Genomic DNA, 18,393 nt, shown 5'->3' on the forward strand with positions numbered 1-18,393 from the left:
CTTTCATATCCTAACATGCTGTACTGTATCACATCATCTTGCTGTGCTTCTTAAACTGCACTATGGGACCTGAAATGAGTTGCTGGCCGAAGGCTGTATTTTAGAAATGTTTTACCTCAAGTCAAAATCACTGAAGAAATGATCTAATGTAAATCATGCCATCACACAAATAACCATAGATACGAAGTAGATACAGGATAGGTCAGGAGTTTTAGAGTTGATTTCTCTAATACAGTTTTTCTTGGGACCTCACATTGAAACTACTTGCTTGTTTCACTGAGTCAGGTCCCCTTAATGTACTCAAGTTTAGGTCATCTTGAAAGCAGTTTAAGAAGCTCTGCCACACTGTAACATTACCTGTTATAACCAGTTGAAACACAAATATGGATTGAAAGTCATTTTGTAACAAAAGTACTTCAGCTGGCAGCAACTGCAGCGTTTTGAACCACATTTGCTCGTCATACTACTATTGCATAATTATAATACATTATTAGCAGTACCTGTGTTTTCTATTCAGGTGACACTTGTATAGATGTCTCCCCTGCATTTATGTTTTTAAAAATTATGAGACAAAATGTCCAAGGCTGCTTTTTTATTTTTTTTTATGCTTTCTCTTTTCTTCCAATGAAATAAGAAAAAAAAAACTTTAGTTTTTCATCGTCTGTTGCTGTTAAAGCTACAGTATGTAATGTTTTCAAATATTTTTGTTGCATAAATCTTCTCCAAAACCTGCCTCCCGTGACCCAGATTCACTGAACAGCGCTGGCAGCAGTGCAGAGATATTGGCTTCTAAAAGGTTTTGAGCAGGATTGACCTCTAACCAATCAGGTTTTCGATTATTTGATCAATAAGTTTTATTATATTCCCATTATTGTAATTTCATAACGACGTATATCTGAAGAGCTGGGTAGAGCATGGTGGAGCGTAGCAGACTGTAGTGGAATGGGGAGGGTTGACTGGAGTTTCATGGTAGTGCCACCTTTAAGGTACATACTGTAGCTTTGACCTGTATACACTCCAGAAAAAAAATCCCTGTTTCATGCTCATTCTGATGTTCAACTTGCTTTAACTTCTTGTCAGTTTGTATATATCCTGAACTGAGTTCTACTTCACTGAAATGCACCATCTTCTCCTTGTTTCCCTTATTAACAGATACAAATATGAGATTGGCTCCCATCATGTAAAACTGCCTCCTCCTCCACTTCCTTCTTTTCTTCATGCCTCCATTCCCCTGTCCGTGATGTTGATGCTACCTTTAGCTGTTGTTTAAAAACTACTAAAACAATCCTCTATTTTACCCTATATTTCATTAGCATTAGCAAATCATATTGATTTAACTTTGAGGACTGGTAAAGTAACCACTTCATGATATGGCCATTCAAAGCTGTTTAATACCCCTTCCTTGGAGAAAGGATGTTAGATTGGATGGATGGATGGATGGATGGATGGTGGAAGTAACTGCAAAGCACTAAAGGTGTTTTTATGGTAGTTCTCCTTCATTGCAATTTGATTTCCAGCCCACCATCATTGACTAGCATGACAAAATTGGTAAATGTGAATAAATCTTGTAGTTCAAATCAGGATTGCACAACGGCAATGCTGCTTCTGAACTTTAGCTGCACTGTTTGAACATGTATGTAAAATCCTCATCTGGGTCTTGTACCATTGCTTTAGTACTTCATACAAATCTCCCATGAACATCTGTGCATGTTAGAAGTATGTGAAAAGTGGAGGTTGTGTGAAATGTCAAGTTAATGCAGAGGATTTGTTCCCCAATCTTATTGCCAAGATGCTTGTAGCAGTTCCACTTAGGATTTTAGATGCAACATTACTAGTCAAACTAGAAAGGCTGCTGTAACCACTTTGACCTTGTTGATTCAGTATCTGTTTACAAAACCTTCAGGGTATTTTTGGACAGTTTTGAGTGCTAGTTGGCTCATTAGAGGCCCTATCTGGAAATCACCACAAAACCCTTTAATTCCAGGACTGTAGTCGGTTTGTACAGATCTACAGTATGTGGACTGGAGGGTGAAAAGATATTTCTTAACACTACTGTGGATGCAAATATTCCTATATCCAGTGAGAGGGCTTTAATTAGGTATAGTTTGAAATGTTTTCTTAAAACAGGTCATATCAAGGCTCGGCTTGAGATTTCATACAGATTAATGTCTAATGAATGGGAAAATGGGGAGACTGACATGCGATGTAGAGAGACAGTACTGAATTAATCTGTTACAACAAAGATGTTATCACAAAAACATTGGTCACTTACTCTGATCATGAAGAACAAAGAACATATTACTTATTTTTGTTCTAGATTGACTTCTGATACATACAGTAATACTTTTTGTACTGCATAGGCTACAATAAAAAGATGACATTGTACATAATGGTAGTGTATCATCCGACTCACGGTCTCTCTCAGGTTAATCAAACGTAATCGAACCTCATCTGTTTTATTCAACAGCCATGTTGTCAGTTAGGTGTTGGCTGGATTGGACTGGCCACAGCTCTGACCTAGAGTCAGTTTTTGTGTCATGTCTTTGTATCGAATGAAACTGGTCTGAAGGACTATCAAAAAAAATCTATTCACTGCAAGGATAAAACTGAAAGTGAACCTGATACAGCTGGAACTGACCCTGGGTCAGTGCTCCGTGGTTACATTTATTTTGGACAAAAGGGCTGTTTTAAAAAGGCTCACTGGAAGTAAACATACTTTTGTGAAACTCTTAAGTTGGTGAATGAGCCTAAACTTCACCAGTTTATTTTAAAGTCACCGAGTGCTTTTATTTTAGAAAATTGTTACTTACCCTTAAAAATGACAGATCCTTCTCTCAATCTTTTCTTTATGTATATATATATATATACGTGGTTACATTTATTTTGGACAAAAGGGCTGTTTTAAAAAGGCTCACTGGAAGTAAACATACTTTTGTGAAACTCTTAAGTTGGTGAATGAGCCTAAACTTCACCAGTTTATTTTAAAGTCACCGAGTGCTTTTATTTTAGAAAATTGTTACTTACCCTTAAAAATGACAGATCCTTCTCTCAATCTTTTCTCTATGTACATATATATATATAAATATATATAAGCTGTTGTGGATCCATCTACATTTCATTTCTTGGCCTTTTACAGGTAAAACACTTTTCTAAACATGATATTTGTTTTAAAAAAAATCCATGTTTGAGAGTGAGTGTCACAGTCCTGTCCATAAATGAGAGTGAAAGGGAAAACAGTCATTCTGCCTTGCCAGTGTTTTATTTGTATGTTACAAATAAAGGAAAGTTGTTTGACTTTTCAAGAAATGCTTCTTTGTTTTTTGTCATCTATTATGATCTTTAATTTTGATTTTTTATGGGACAAAACAGAGGAAATATCAAAGACCAGTTCTCCGTGGAAAAAGATATTTAAAAAATATTTGACTTACTAAATAAAATTTTGAGAAAGTATGTAAGAGTTTTGGAAAAACTTTAAGTTGCTCGATTGACTTAATAGGTCAGGTTTTTATTATCTTTTCACAATAGACACTCTCTTGCACAATAGCAACTTATTTTCATAAGTTTTAATATTCTCTCATTTTTATTAGTAATGGTGCAGGTTTCATTAGGAACGGTTTATTATTTGTGATTTCACAGGGGGACTCTTTATTGTGTCGTACTGAATCCGGAAGTTGTTGGTACACCGCTGCAAAAACTGCTAGCTAAGCCGAATGAATGGATGGTCGGATGGACTGAGGTTCCTTTGCTCATATCTGCCCAAGATGACATAAACGTTTAAGCTTATAACTGTTGGACCGCTCCTGTCTTTCACGAGTTCCCTCCTCGGGTAAGTGATATTTTCTGACAAAACAGATGTGCAGGCTAACGTGTCTTAGCTAATAGTGATTTATCATCCAATGCATGTTCATATTAGTTGACCTTCCCAGCAATAGCGTGCGCTAACCCATCCTCAGCGTCAGAGTCTTACAGTTAGCCTCATGAAATGTAAGGTTAATATTGCTGAATAGGAATGATACCCCTCTCAGCTGCTCAGCTAAGGAATGACAGGGGGAGAATCACTGACACGTTCAAGCATCTTAACATTTTCAGGTCTACATTTAAAGTCAGCACAGCCTTGAGAAAAAGACAAATAATGAATGACCAAACATTCCTAGAGAGTAATGCTTTGTGACGAATAGTATCTTCCATATTATACTGTAATCCTTTCAGCTGGTTGGGGTACCATGGCAACGAGGATGAAGCTGAAGCTGAAGACTGTGTTTGTGCTCTACTTCATGGTCTCGCTGCTGGGCCTCATCTATGCACTGATGCAGCTTGGTAAGTGGTCTGCACAGTCTGGCAGGGGGTAGATAAAACAAGAAAAGAAGTGAGAAGACCAAAGAAAATGTCATTTAAAGACAATTTACTATGTATGTTCTGAGCCCGTTGAGTGCACTATTAAATGTACTCATGTGCTGCCAGTATACTCTTGTATGTAATACATAATGCGTACTGTTTTCTTTTCAACTAACAAACTAATGCATATAATTAAGGATGTATGTTTAAAATGTAATTTAAGGTGGCAGACATTCAAGTCAGATAAGACAAATTAAAACGTAAACAATCATCTATGTACGTACACAAATTCTGCTTTGCTTTTGTACCCAAATCTGCCTTTGTATGTTTACTCTCTAATGCCGTACAGGTCAGCGCTGCGACTGCACAGAGCACGACATGACTAAAGACCGTACCATATCTCGGCTGCGAGGGGAGCTGCACCGTCTTCAGGAGCAGATGAGGAAGTTAGAGGTGACCAAACAACCCCAGAAACAGCCAGCTAAGCCCTCCCTGTCTACCATCTTTGTCATCACCCCAACATACGCAAGGTAGTCTTCCTTTCTCCATTTTCTGCTCACTCACCCACCTGATCTCCTCCCTCCTCTTCTAATGATTTCCATCTCTGTCCTTGCCCAGGCTGGTGCAGAAAGCTGAGCTGACTCGTTTGGCCCAGACATTCCTCCATGTCCCTCACCTGCACTGGATTGTGGTGGAGGACTCGCCTCACAAGACACCACTGGTGACTGACCTTTTGCTTAAGAGCGGCCTGACTTACACACATCTCCACATTCCCACTGCTATGGACCGCAAACTGCAGGAGGTGGGTGGAAACAAAAATCATCCCAGTCTTTTCACATTTTTATCTTCTCAACTTCAAATACATGGATTCAGTATTTTTCCTGATGTAAGTAGGAGCAAAAGAATGTTTTAAAATGTTCAGTCTGAATGCTCATTGTCTACCCCAGGGTGATCCCAGCTGGCTGAAGCCACGGGGTGTCGAGCAGAGAAATGAGGGTCTGCGGTGGCTCAGAGAGGACAGAAGGGCTCAGCCAGGAGGAGACGACCAGCAGGGAGTGGTTTACTTTGCTGATGACGATAACACATACAGCCTGCAGTTATTTGAAGAGGTGGATGTTGTAATGTTATACATGTTTGTTGCAATGTCAATGTGTTTATGATCCTCAGAAGTTTATCATGCCTGTGTTTTTAATGTCCCCTGATCAGAGCATAAAAACAAATGTCCTCTTGTCTTGTCCCAGATGAGGAGTACTCAGCGAGTATCAGTGTGGCCGGTGGGGCTTGTTGGAGGGATGAAATATGAGAGGCCTGTGGTTGAAGGAGGAAAGGTGGGTGCATTCTGTGTTCTGATCTGTCAGCTGAGGAGCGAAAGGAATATGTCCAAGGATGGTTATACTGAAGAGGCTGCTTCATTTAAGGAAAACATTCATTTATTGGCCAAATTACACAAAGCAAAAATAATCATTTGGGTGATTCTCAATGAGCTTTGTGTCTTTTATATGAAATTAGAAAAAAAACAAAGACAATGCTTCAAAATAATTTTGTGATACCTTACATCTGACATTTTGTGCATTGATGGGGGAAAAAAAGTCTTAACTCTAGGTCCCCTTACTGTATTTTTCCAGAGTTTTCAACATCTCAATCAGTCAGTCAAGTTGTCTCTATTGTCATGTACTGTACTATAAATAGCTCACCTGGAATTGCGTGACCCGAGTATGGAAATTCAGTCATGACAACTGAGGAAACACCATCTGGAAGCTCCAGAAAGTAGTAGTAGTAAGTGTACCTTGAGTTAAGATCATCAAACGTATAAAAGTACTTAAAGTAAAAAATTTCTAACATTTTTCGAACTCATTGTTATTGATGCTGATATTGATTTTTATTTAAAAGACGAAGAGGAGGAGGAACATGCCATCATAAAACTGGCAGTCACAGAAACCAGTACAGCATTTTAAAGCTGATATCTGTGGGATCTGATGGAATCATCAGTTTTCTTCTCAAAGAAAAAAAGCCTTATCGGAGCCACTTCAACTGAACAGTTACCAAAAATTTGCTTATTATTTGTATTTTTGACGATTTTACCAAGGTGGTTCGCTTCCATACTGGCTGGCGTCCTAGTCGCCCCTTCCCCATGGACATGGCTGGCTTCGCAGTGTCCCTCAAACTGGTCCTGTCCAATCCAGAGGCTTGTTTTGACGGAGAGGCACCGATGGGCTTCCTGGAAAGCAGCTTCCTTCAGGGATTGGTTACCATGGAGGAACTGGAGCCCAAAGCAGACAACTGCTCTAAAGTATGAGTGGCAATATTCTGAAACTAGTAAATCCTTTAAGATCCAAATATGTGGAACATATCGTCTTTGGAGACTGCCTACATGTGTGTATTAGTGAAACTTCTGGAAACAAGATTTTTGAGGGGGAAGTGAAATGTGTAATTACATTGTTAAAATTTAATTTCAATGCCCGTTCACTGTGTGTCTTGTAGGTGCTTGTGTGGCACACACGGACAGAGAAACCGAAGATGAAGAGAGAGGAGGCTCTCCAGGCTCAGGGACTGGGTTCAGACCCTGCTGTGGAGGTCTGAACACACACTCACTCACATACGGTGTAAAGACTACTGTTAAATGCTGCTTATAAAGCTCTGCATTGTAAATACTGTAAAGCAGAAAAATATTTGTCAGAGGTGACACTTAAATTTACCTGGTAATTTCTGTATGAGTTTTGTGTCAGGTAGTAAATGTATGCCCATGTATATATTGAGTGAATGTGAGTGTGTGTTACTACAGTGCTGAGTGTTAGTGTTTGTGTGTCAGGGATTTCTTTGGTTGTGGTGAGTTAGTTGTCTTTGTTCAGCAGTATAGTGGATGAGAACCCAGTCTGAAGTTTAAACAATTGCCTGATGGGGGCGCCAATTTTCAATTTTGCCAAGCCATGCCGTGACACCACCAGTACAGTTCTGGTAAAAGCTGGCAGTACAGTATTTTAATCCCGACTTGCATACTTTACATGTTTAAATCTTTCTAAGACCAGTTAGATTATTTTTTGGCTAAGCTACCTCATGCTTGGCTCCAGCCTCCTGTTCCCCACTTGGTTGTATCGAGTCCATACTGAGCTTTATGAGTCCAGCTACCAACATCTAGACTGCTTTCTGGCCCAGACTCAGTTGCAGCAATGCACTTTATTCATCTATGGCTTCTGTGTTTGCATGAGCAGTGTCTCTATGCATATGTTCAGTCTTATACAGTACCTATATATGAATTTTTTTTTTTTTAGGCGCATGTCAAAAAACATCATCTTCATAATTGGAGGCATGATAACAATCCTTATACAACATGTCTAATAAAAATATATACATTGGCTGTCACAGTAATATTACTGAAGCACAAATATAGTGCAAAGTAGCATTTTTTGACAATAAAATATTCATAACGTACACAGCAGCCACAGTGCACAGCAAATATCGAACAATTCCTAATAACTCATTGTTGCCCTGTCTTTATTATGCTCTCATACTCCTGTGCTACAAACTCAAGGGGTGCAACTTGGCAACAATATACTGCAACACAGACATAAATACAGAGATGCAATGGTTCTATACCCAGTGTAGATTTATTGCATATGCGCTCTGAGCGCATATGCTGGTTTTCAGCAGTGTCATAGCACAGCAACGGTTAGTTTTAGCCAGTATTTTTATATGTATACTTTTAGCGATGTTCTGACAAACGTGAAACATAAAGCATGTGAAATCCATTTAGAAGCTCAGAATAAAGGAACAACACTACTAACACTCATATACAATTTTTATGCAATCAGCATATATACACAACACACCATCCATGTTATATATCTACAAAGAAAAACACTTGAATTTGCCTTCAGTAGGCAGGAAGGCCCTGGTACCTTAGTAGCAGTATTTTCATGGAACTACTCGAGCTGTGCTTAAATATACAGTATGTCATGATATCTTAGAAGATGATGGAAGACTAAAGAGCAAAATAAGCTCAAACAAGTGCTCCTCAGCTACTGTTGTATGATACAGTAAAAACAGCTAGTGTCTGCTTAATTAGTGCCTGTTAGTTGTATTGATTATTGTAATATTGTTCCTTAAATTGTGAACATGTCTGTCCCTGGCCTTGAAAATAAACCTAAATATACAACCTGATTTATCCGTGTCTCTTTTCAGTGCTCTCCTTAGCGCTCAGCAGGTCAAATGGAGGAAGATGTGTATAATATAGTAATGCATCAGCGACACATGTGATGTTCGGTTTATTGTCCCCTGCAATATCTTGTATGCTGCCACGCAGATAATTTTGGTTTTGAGGTATCCGTCTCTACTACAATATAATGGGTTTGAATGGAATTTGATGGTGTTTGCAGTATTGAAAACTACACAGAAACATTAGTTTGGGTGAAGCAGTCTTTAAAATTCAGAGTGATGCTATTTAAAGCAGCAAAAAAGGATTTTCCCTTACTGTGCCATTGGAGGGAAGCATTCGCTGCTTACATTTGGCTCTGTTTGCCCCTTTACTTCGTTTTCAGCCGTTCCTCTTACAACACAGTTTGGATTCTGACCCCGACTTGTTTAAGAAGTGCTGACTTGTCCAAGAAGTTGAATGACTGTTCCTACCCACTTCTGTTTCTGTGCTTTAGCCTTCTCTCTGCCTAATCATCTGCAGTTCCGCTACATCAAAACCTGCACTAATTATCCCACCACAGCACCATGACATGTCCTCGCTTGACAATAACCATGGCAACCTGTTCCTGGAGTCCGCTGCCGTCATCAGTGATATAAACATGGGTGGAGACTCTCCAGCCTCAACACAGCTGAGGTTTTCACAGGCCTGTGTGATTGACAGCTGTTATACCCTCAGGAAATCCTCTGCTAGCTGACTACATATGGAGCATCAAGGAGGTGTGTGTCTACACATCACACACACCACACACACACACACACAGGGCTTGTACAATAAGATGAAATTACACTGGGTGGTGACCAAAAGCAGCTGAGGTCACAAAGCTAGACACCATCTTTGATACACAATGATTCACTGACAGACACACACAAGTGCATTTACACACACACGCACGTAGACTGAAGTAGTTTCATCCTGTCTGTAACCTTATGAGTCAACGCTACTCATTAACATACTACATTTTACATACGTTTTTCTGTGTGGGTGTGTGTGTTTTCCCCACTGTCGACGTGTTGCACAGTATACACAGTATGCACGTGTGTGAATGCACAAGAAGGTGTATGTTGTAGCCATGTTCCTTAAGACAAACAGCCATGGAGATAATTACCCAGAATTACCCAGCGCGCACACACACACACACACACACCCACACCCACACAACTGAGTAGCCCCTAGTCCCTTGCCCCACCCAGACACAGTGTGTACCAGGACAGGAAGACTATGAACAATTTTATCTCTAGACGTGCATACTTGCCCTTAGGAAATAATAGCTACAAATAAAGACAAGTGTTCTGGACCTTTAGTGGATATAAATAGAAGGCAAAAGACCTTATTTATTTACCAGCCAATTTTAACTAAGTATTCTTCAAACCAAAACATTCATATTTCTCTTAAATGTAAGTAAATGGTCTTATACTTGTATAGCGCCTTTCTATGCTTTTACAGCACACTCAAAGCGCTTTCACACATTATTCGGTCATTCACCCATTCGCACTCCCAAGCACTCATGCACTCACACACCGGTGACATCACCGGGAGCAACTGGGGGTTTAGTGTCTTGCTCAAGGACACCTCGACATGTTGACTGGACAAGCCGGGAATCGAACGGCTAATCCTCCGGTTAGGAAATGACCCGCTCTACCTCCTGAACCACAGCCGCCCCCAAGTCATTTTATTGTTAAATCAAGATAAACACCATAGTTTGACAAAGGGTTTACAGTATTAATTCAGGGAGGAATGCTGCTATGGGATTTGTAGGGGTCTTATGCCAAATTAATCCAAAAGTCCATTAAATGATGTCTGAGTAGTGAGGATGGTTGTGGTTAATGTCTGATAGGCACTGAATGGGATGTGTGCTTCTGATAGTGTGATGTTTTGTGAGTTGAATTCTTTTTTTTTGCTCTTGCTGTGCACATGCAGGTGTGGGCATAATTGTTCATAGAGCTTGGTTTTGCGTTGCAGATTTTAAATCTGAACTTTATCTCTAAATCAATGTGTGTTTGCAGATGTAAAAAAACAAGCAAGAAGAGTCAGAAAAGGAAAAGAGAGACAAAATAGTGAAAGTGCTTGGCTCCAGGTGTATGTGTGTGTTTGCTCTGGTGATGACAGAGCTGCAGGTTTGGGCAGGGTTGACATGTGACATTGTGTGTTAGGGGAGTAGGCTGAGCACTCGCACACACACAAAAGGAGACACACTGGTGTTCACAGGCACAAAGAGAAAAGAGACAACAGCAAGACATCAGGTAAGACTTACATCTAAACTTTTTTTTCGCTTATTGTTACATTATGACATAGAAAAGAGATCAAATTCACCTTACAGCTCCTCCGCTTTAATTATTTGGTTGCTTCTCTACTTTCTCAGCATTGTGTCATTCAGTTCTACATGCGTCTCTGCTGGTGTCTCCTTCTTTTCTTTATGCTTATCTTTCCTTTCTTGTTTCCTTCATGCTCAGTGACATTTACCTCTAGCTTTACTTTGTAATCTGAGCCACTGGCAGATGTTGAGTTGATCACTACATACAGTACAGTTCATTTCTCTTATTTTTATTAGCTGTATGTTTCACAAGTAGTTTTTAAGTAAGATAACATTTTATCCACTCACATACACACAAGTGATGTTGAGGTTTATACAAAAATGAAATATATAAGCACTCTCAATTAATGAAGCATATGCTTGATAAAGCCTGTGACCAGTTAAAAAGGCTTAATTGCATGTACCAGCTTCCAGCAAACACAGTAACAAGCTATATCTTACACAAGGCTGCTGTGTTCTTCCTGGCTAACTTTCTAAAGGTTGATTTAAGCATAAAACTAAATGTAGGCCGGTTACTGACTGCTTCCTAAGGGAGAGAGTTTTACATTGGTAAAGCCCAGTGGAAAATATGAAGCTACAGCCAGGAAATGGTTGGCTTAATTAGAATGTCATGTGTTTTGTGGTATGTGTTTTACCTGGCTGCAAAACCAGTTTATCCATCAGGGAAATTGAATTTGAAAAAACGGGGGAAAACACCTTGCCTGGTGATGACAGGAAACAAAAGGTTTCCTCATAAATTCAGAACCCTTTTTTTTTTAACACTTTAGTTCTTGTACAAATTGAGCTATGATATGTAAAGTGTTAAATTTGTGGACTTTAGAAGTGCTGGCAGGCATATTTTTCATCTTTGGACAAAGCCAAGATGGCTGGTTTCCCCTGCCTGCCAGTCTTTAAGCTAAGCTTACCATCTCCTGGTTGTAGCTTCGTCTTTAGGGTGCACATATGAAAGTGATATAACTTCTCTTATCTTACTCTAGATGAGAAAGTGAATAAATATTTCCCAGAACTATGCCATTAACTGACTGGAGTGCTTGTCTTTACCTTACCTGCTTTAAGTTTAGTTTGCTCAAACTGAAGGACCACAAAGTAAAGATTATTATTAATAATATTAATAATAATAATAATAATAATAATAAATCTGTATCTTTAATAGGATTCCAGTCCAGTGTGTGGACATTGTCATAAAATTTCAGGAGTGTAATCCAACAGAGCAGTGTTTGTGTAGACTTGTTTCTTCTGTAAGAGTGTACAAAAGGGTAAAATATCACTTAATCATAAACAATAGAAGTTTGCTGTTCCACTGCTTTTTTTTTTTAAGCGGGTATCTGCAGGGGCTTTGTCCTTGATAGCTGATAGAAAACATCTGATATACTCCTTCATTGGTGCACGACAGCCTTTAGTGCTTTGGCCTTTTGTCACATTTGTCAAAAATAGTGAGTTTGGTCCCTTCCTGTTAACATAACTGAATAGAAGCCAAAAGTTGGGCTGATTATGGCAGTGAGAGGTAGCCAATGTGAAGTCACTGATTTTGGCAGCTGTTCAGCATCCAACTGGTTCTATCAGTGTCAAAGTCTGTGTCTGCATGTGTGCGTTTCTTTATGTGCAAATACACTGTTACTTCAGCTTTGGCATCCAGTTATCACAACCCTGATAACACTGGCTATGACCTCCAGCCTCACACATACACACACACACACAGACTGATGTAATGTCAAGTCCAAAGTAATACAGGTACAAACCACTATGGCCAAAAGATGATGGTTATTTTCCTCTCTAAACATCTTGTGATGTTTTTGTAGCAGATCAACTGTACAGTATAAACCATCCCAGCAGATCCACACAGATAAATCATGCAGACACACATACCCTTGGACAATGACATTACTATATGTATAATTTTCCAATTTTGGTCTCATTTGAGGCCATTTCTTCTTCACATTTCTCTCGTTTTAATCATCTATCATCTTTGCTGGACTAATAAGAAACTCCTATGTAACTGCTATTAAATAATGAGGATTATAATGAGGGTGGAAAAAAAAGGAGAACCAAAGAATGAGGGCGAGAGCAGGGTTACATAATAGTATTAAACTATTCCTTTTTGCTCCTTCTCTTTCAAAGGTAACCCAAAAAAGGAGAAGAAAAAGCGTAAGTGCATCAGAGGACACAAGAAGTGAAACAAGAGACAAAAAGATTTAAAAAAATGACCATTGGCAAGAACTCCAGGAAGACCTCTGTCCGCAGCTCCATCCGGGCCCCAAAGTTTCTGGACAAATCCAGCGGCTTCTACGGTCGCCTTGATGAACCTGAGACTGCGGAAGCAGAGGGGAGCAAAGAAGTGTATGGGAATGGGCTAGAAGATAGTAACAGAGGAGGGGGAGTTGTGAGCAGCCCATCCCCATCTATTGAGCACAGTTCTGGGGTAGATGAGAATGAAGAGCCTGAGGTGTTTGACTTCAGTGAAGGGATGATGGAAGATGATGGGGAGACTCTCCTCCAGAGGAAACCCAGCCGCCACAGCAGTAGGTGGAGAAGAAGCTCCAGGAGGAAGCAGAAAGAGGGGAGAGCAGAGGAGGACTCGGGCCAAGATGAGAGGCCCAGCCAGGGCACGGACTCTCTGGTTGACCCTCACATCCTGGAGCACACCAGAGTAATGATTGAGGTAGAGCTGGAGAAACTTGAACAGGAGGAAGAAGAAAATGAGAAAGTAGGAAAGGAGCCTGCGCTTGTTCACCTCCCGGCTCAGGAGGATGCGGACAACCAGGTCCTGATTCGAGACAAGAAGCGAGGGAGAGAAGAGGAGGGAGAAGAGGACAGGAAGATGAAGAAGGGGCAAGAGAAGGGGATGAAGGTGGTGAAGAGGACCCCGATGAAGAATTACGGCAAGGTGAGAGAGATGAACTGAGATCAGAGAAACTCAACTTCTGCTTTCTCTATGTCATATTTACTCTAAATAACCCCCCCCCCCCCCCCATCCACATCCTCACATACTGCAAACTAGGCAATTAATCACCAGGGAAACTATCATATCACCATAATAATAAACTTCCACCAGGGCCAAGGTACAACAGCCAGTGGTGCATGTCACCATCTCATTAGGTCAATTCCTTTGATAGGAGTTATCCTCTACATCATGTTTAATGTCATGAAGACATCAAGTTGAAACAGGTGTTTCACTAACAGCCTTTTAACAGTGATGTAAACCTACCTCATCTACCTTCATCTTAAGCACATGTTCCTGTTTCCAGTGAAACATGGGTAGACGGGTGACATTCCTGTGTCTCCAGTATCATGTCCTTTGATCGGTGGAACGAAGTACAGCAATGTTGACACACCTACTAAACCTACACCATAAAAACATTCCACTGCTGATAACCAATCAGCTGCATCCTCGGCCCTCAGAATCTGACCGCCTGATAGATTAGATGACAATTGCACACAGTGATACCGAGTTTGTCCCTGGAACATTAGTTTCTGTGTCAGTGTCGCAAGAATACTTGTATGTTGCACTGAAAAATAAACATCTTGTTTGTACTTACTGTCTGAGCAGAGCTGGTTGGATATTCTTCATTGGAGCAAATTTGCAAGTTGCTATAGCAAGAGGGTCCAAAAACAGGAAGGAAACGAAGTAAAAATTAGTCTTGATTAACAGACCACTTCCTGGTGAAATGTGCGAGCTGTAGTGCGGGGGTCACAGTCCAAAAAAAGGCATAGTAACAAGAGTGACATTTATAACTGTCAAACATTTACATTTTCCATTGAGTGGTATTTAGACAACAAATACAGCCAAGCAGACCGTTCACAAAATGGTCAGCAACACTTTTAATTTGTAGGTATTTAATTTCCTGGGATGTTCCCTGGAGAGAGCAAAGTAAATTTAGCAGCTTGCACACTTCCAATAGATTATTCCGAGTGGATTCCCTGTTTAACGTGGATAGTCAGTATGCAGAAGGTCAGGTGAACATAAACAAATGTACATTTATTTTGATGGACATCCACCTGGAAATTCACAGACTTATAAACTCAACTCAAGTCTAAGCAAAATACAGACCCATGAAGCAGGGAGAAAAGACAGGATGAAAATTATTAACAGAAAAGAGACACAATCTTAGCATCTGAGCAAACATTCATTCAGCAGCTGCTGTAATGATACCACATGACTGTCTGTAATTTGCTTTCACTTCTGATTCATATGTAACAATCATTTTCAGGAAAACCTTACTTTATATTTCTGACCCAGCTAAGCTTTACGCTCTTGTTCCCATCAGGCCTTGGACAGAGCATTTCGTCGTGGCTGGGAGGTCTTCGTCACCAACCTCTACAGCATCACGCTCACGGCTGTGACATCTTCCTCGCCATCTTCACCTTTGTCAAAGAAGAGACAGCAGCACAACTCCGTGTTAGCAGAGTTTCAGTAAAACGGAAGACAGAGGTGGATGATAAAATTAAACCCTTTCTAATATTTAGTTTGTTCAAATTATGAGGAATAGGGACATGCCTGTATTTATGACCATGTGGGGACTTTTAGTCACTTAATGTGTTTGAGTCATACACTAGGCTTCAGAAACATTAGTTACTGAGTCTTTTTTGCTCAATATAAAGTTTACTGCTTTGTCATATTATGTTGCAAATTAGTTTCCGCACAGACTGCAGGTGTTTTATTTCATGAGCTGGGGGAGCCAAGCTGTTGATTTTACTCTGAAGTCTATAGGACTGGCTTGAATTGAACAGTCCAGTCTTTATGTGAAGGACTTCAGCTGATCCTGGTTCCCTTCTTGTGTGATTCTAATTTTAGTCGGTGGTGTAAGAACAGTTTAGCATCGTAGCTCCTTACATCTAGTCCACTAGTTAGAGCTTGGAGTACAGTTAATCACTGCTTTCCTTGGTTTACCACTATGAAACTACAAAAGTGTTGATGTGTAACCAAAAAGAATGGAATGTTTCCAGTGAATAGCGATGACTGATTAGTGGACTTTGATTCTGGAGATATTCAGATTTCTGTTTCTGATAGTTTGTGCCATTTTTTGCTCTCTGGCAGCTAATCAGTAACCAGCTGTGGTTAAAGAGGGGAGAACCAACATACAAATGCGCCCACTTAATCAGTATTAAGACATTAGCATTGTCCACATTAACACACACATTTGTATGTCAGTATTTATGGAGATGTTTTAGGTTTTTAACCTGTTTAAACGGGGGGTTCCCATCTGTGTGTGCACAGAAATACAGCAGAGCTGCCAAGTACTACAAGCATACCAGTGTTTGACTTCATCATGAGATAAAGTTCATCCCTGTGTGTGTTCTCATCAAGGTTATTCAACCTGAAGGGGCAGGCAGGAGAGTGTGTTTGAGAGAAAAAGAGAGACAACTGGTTTAATTGTGTGGTTATAAATAAGTAGGCCTACCAAACACAGCAACAGGACCACTGTATGTCGTTTGATTATCTCATTACAGCTGCACATATGTTTTTATATGTATTCTGACCTGAAATGAGTACCCCAGCATAACTGTCAAAGAATGTTTAAGAAATATTTATTGTTGGCCACTGTTAAAATGAAACTGTAATCTTACAATAGGCCTACTATAATTTCCTGTTATCATCTGTGTATTTATTTTGTTTATATATAACCTCAAGTGTACTAGTAGACTCTGAAATAACTCTTAAATGTTAATTTCTTTAGAGCTTCTTTTGTATCCTAATCAAAACTTATGAAGTCATGAGCCATAACCCAGGGCACATTTCTGAAGTAAAGACTGGATTTATTCTGCCAGCTGTGTTTTTGTTTTCAAAGAAAAACTGATGCTATAAATATCTACTTAAGTGCCTGCACTTTAATTAGCTAACATACATAAATATAGTCAATGTTACAGTTGTTATATGGATGAATGAGAGCGAGAGAGCTGTCGAACACAGCTCCACGCCACCATAACAGAATATCATTGTAAGTTGTGCCAATAAAAGGAATGTCAACTATGATGTAAAATAACTATAATCTAATGTATGCAGTGTTGCATCTCAACAACATCTAGGAATTTAAGAATATAGGCTACCATAAGTTTTTTGTTTCTAATCCTACACTTACAGTCTGCTACAGTAATTGATATTCACAAGGGGGACATCAGTATGTACTATAATGGAAGAGCAGAATGTAACATTTAAAGCCCTTTATAGTAAACAGGCTATTATGTTTTTATTTCTGAAGGCAAATAGCAGAAGCTATGCCATGTTTCTGTGTCGTTGCTGCTCGTCTTGGGAGAATGTGTGTGTGTCAGATGGGAAGCAGTGCTCTGTTTTGGGGGAGCTAACATTAATACCAGCAGTCACTGCAATAATGCACATTCTACTACAGGTAGAAAAAGTTACAGTAGTTAGGTAAGAGGACAAATATTAGGTTCACCGAGACAACGTGAAATAAAGTTGACATCTCTGGCCCCTCTTCCCTTCATCACCACCGAGTTAGCACGGGGCAGCTAAGGCTAGCTAAGGCTAGCTACGAACCAGGGTATTAGCCACACCACAGGTCTGACCCAGCTACACTCTGGATCCGTTGATCTGTAAAGGTAACGAATAACTTCTCCGTACAAACTTGACAAGGCTGCTGAATGTTACTCATTTGATTTTGAAGTTTGCCAAGGGAGAATAATTTTTTTAAACATTCTACTTTATGCTAACGCTAGCTTTGCTGTAATGTTGCAGGCAACGTAAGATGCTAACGTCCATTTTAGCAATGTTGACATTTTAAAGTTTAATGAATGCTCATCTGAATAACCTACCAGCTGTTGTCAGGCTTGAAGATGTTTTATGATTGTGACCTTACTTCTAGATTTGTGTTTTTCAATTATAAAAATACATCTTAGAATTCCCCAGACTATGAATAACATGGAATAATTGGTGGTGATGAAGAATCAAGGATTGTCAGACTTAACTTCACCCCAGTGACCTGAATATTAGAGATAGGGCATATGATAAAGCTCTGAAGCTTGTTTTATTTCAGTTCACTCAGTGAACTACTTAAATGTAGACCTAATTATTTTCATGTCACACATATTGCTAGAAACTTGTCCTTTCATGAACAAAAATATTGTACAGTGTTTCAGTACTAGTCTGCTAATTTTTTTTAAGCCAGCAGATGTTGATGTACTGTCTGTCTGTTTGAACCCTCAAAGCTTTACAAGGCAACCCATCCCTCAAATCATCCTTTTTTTTTTAAGTAGCCAAACGGCATAAATGAACGTGGCATGCATTTACCAAGCAAGTCATAATATGACAGCTCTACAACATTGTGACTGGATAGTCAAAGGCGCATGTTCAAGATCATATTCATATTGTGATGACTATGCCAGCCAGCGGGAGGGTTAGTGACAGCGGCAAGCATTATGCAAATGTGTAAATAGTTTGCGTAATATTGTGGTATAATCCTGAGTCATTGTGTTTTACGGTTCTTGTTATTGTTGTATTTTGAGGGGTTAAAAATGACTGTTGGGTTCATGCTGTGTGTGTTGGGTTGCATCGAGCATTCGGTGCTCGAACCTGTTGACTGCTGTTCGATTGGAAGTGTTT

At 39.7% G+C, this 18,393-nt stretch overlaps 2 protein-coding genes and 2 long non-coding RNA genes across 4 annotated transcripts in view; 3 read left to right on the forward strand and 1 right to left on the reverse strand.

Moving 5' to 3' along the window:
• The first annotated feature begins 3,501 nt into the window (after nt 1-3,501).
• b3gat3 (beta-1,3-glucuronyltransferase 3 (glucuronosyltransferase I)) lies at nt 3,502-8,493 on the forward strand. The gene is made up of 8 exons (XM_020610137.1): nt 3,502-3,826; nt 4,210-4,317; nt 4,685-4,865; nt 4,954-5,137; nt 5,283-5,444; nt 5,577-5,663; nt 6,422-6,625; nt 6,817-8,493. The coding sequence occupies exons 2-8, from the start codon at nt 4,224-4,226 to the stop codon at nt 6,913-6,915; spliced, it is 1,011 nt and encodes a 336-aa protein (XP_020465793.1). The 5' UTR covers nt 3,502-3,826; nt 4,210-4,223; the 3' UTR covers nt 6,916-8,493.
• Nucleotides 4,256-15,190, reverse strand: LOC109965814 (uncharacterized). Its single transcript, XR_002275702.1, has 3 exons — nt 15,058-15,190; nt 14,375-14,426; nt 4,256-4,335 (listed from the first exon to the last, which is right to left on the reverse strand). It is a non-coding gene; the product is annotated as an uncharacterized LOC109965814 (long non-coding RNA).
• Nucleotides 10,221-16,844, forward strand: LOC109965810 (uncharacterized). Its single transcript, XM_020610138.1, has 3 exons — nt 10,221-10,767; nt 12,957-13,722; nt 15,104-16,844. The coding sequence occupies exons 2-3, from the start codon at nt 13,039-13,041 to the stop codon at nt 15,251-15,253; spliced, it is 834 nt and encodes a 277-aa protein (XP_020465794.1). The 5' UTR covers nt 10,221-10,767; nt 12,957-13,038; the 3' UTR covers nt 15,254-16,844.
• A 528-nt stretch (nt 16,845-17,372) lies between these two features.
• Nucleotides 17,373-18,393, forward strand: part of LOC109965812 (uncharacterized) — an 11,890-nt gene continuing 10,869 nt past the window's right edge. The window contains exon 1 of the long non-coding RNA XR_002275701.1: nt 17,373-17,393. This is a non-coding gene — a long non-coding RNA (uncharacterized LOC109965812). The remainder of the gene's footprint in view (nt 17,394-18,393) is intronic.

This window comes from Monopterus albus, unplaced genomic scaffold, assembly GCF_001952655.1.
Source record: "Monopterus albus unplaced genomic scaffold, M_albus_1.0 scaffold104.1, whole genome shotgun sequence".
NCBI classification, from domain to species: Eukaryota; Metazoa; Chordata; class Actinopteri; order Synbranchiformes; family Synbranchidae; genus Monopterus; species Monopterus albus.

Bases quoted from the DNA above. Each gene is read 5' to 3' on its own strand.
- b3gat3 (XM_020610137.1), top strand. From the start codon at position 4,224: ATGGCAACGAGGATGAAGCTGAAGCTGAAGACTGTGTTTGTGCTCTAC. The intron at 4,866-4,953 runs GTAGTCTTCCTT...GTCCTTGCCCAG, and splicing joins ATCACCCCAACATACGCAAG to GCTGGTGCAGAAAGCTGAGC. The intron at 5,445-5,576 runs GTGGATGTTGTA...GTCTTGTCCCAG, and splicing joins GCCTGCAGTTATTTGAAGAG to ATGAGGAGTACTCAGCGAGT.
- LOC109965810 (XM_020610138.1), top strand. From the start codon at position 13,039: ATGACCATTGGCAAGAACTCCAGGAAGACCTCTGTCCGCAGCTCCATC. The intron at 13,723-15,103 runs GTGAGAGAGATG...TGTTCCCATCAG, and splicing joins CGATGAAGAATTACGGCAAG to GCCTTGGACAGAGCATTTCG.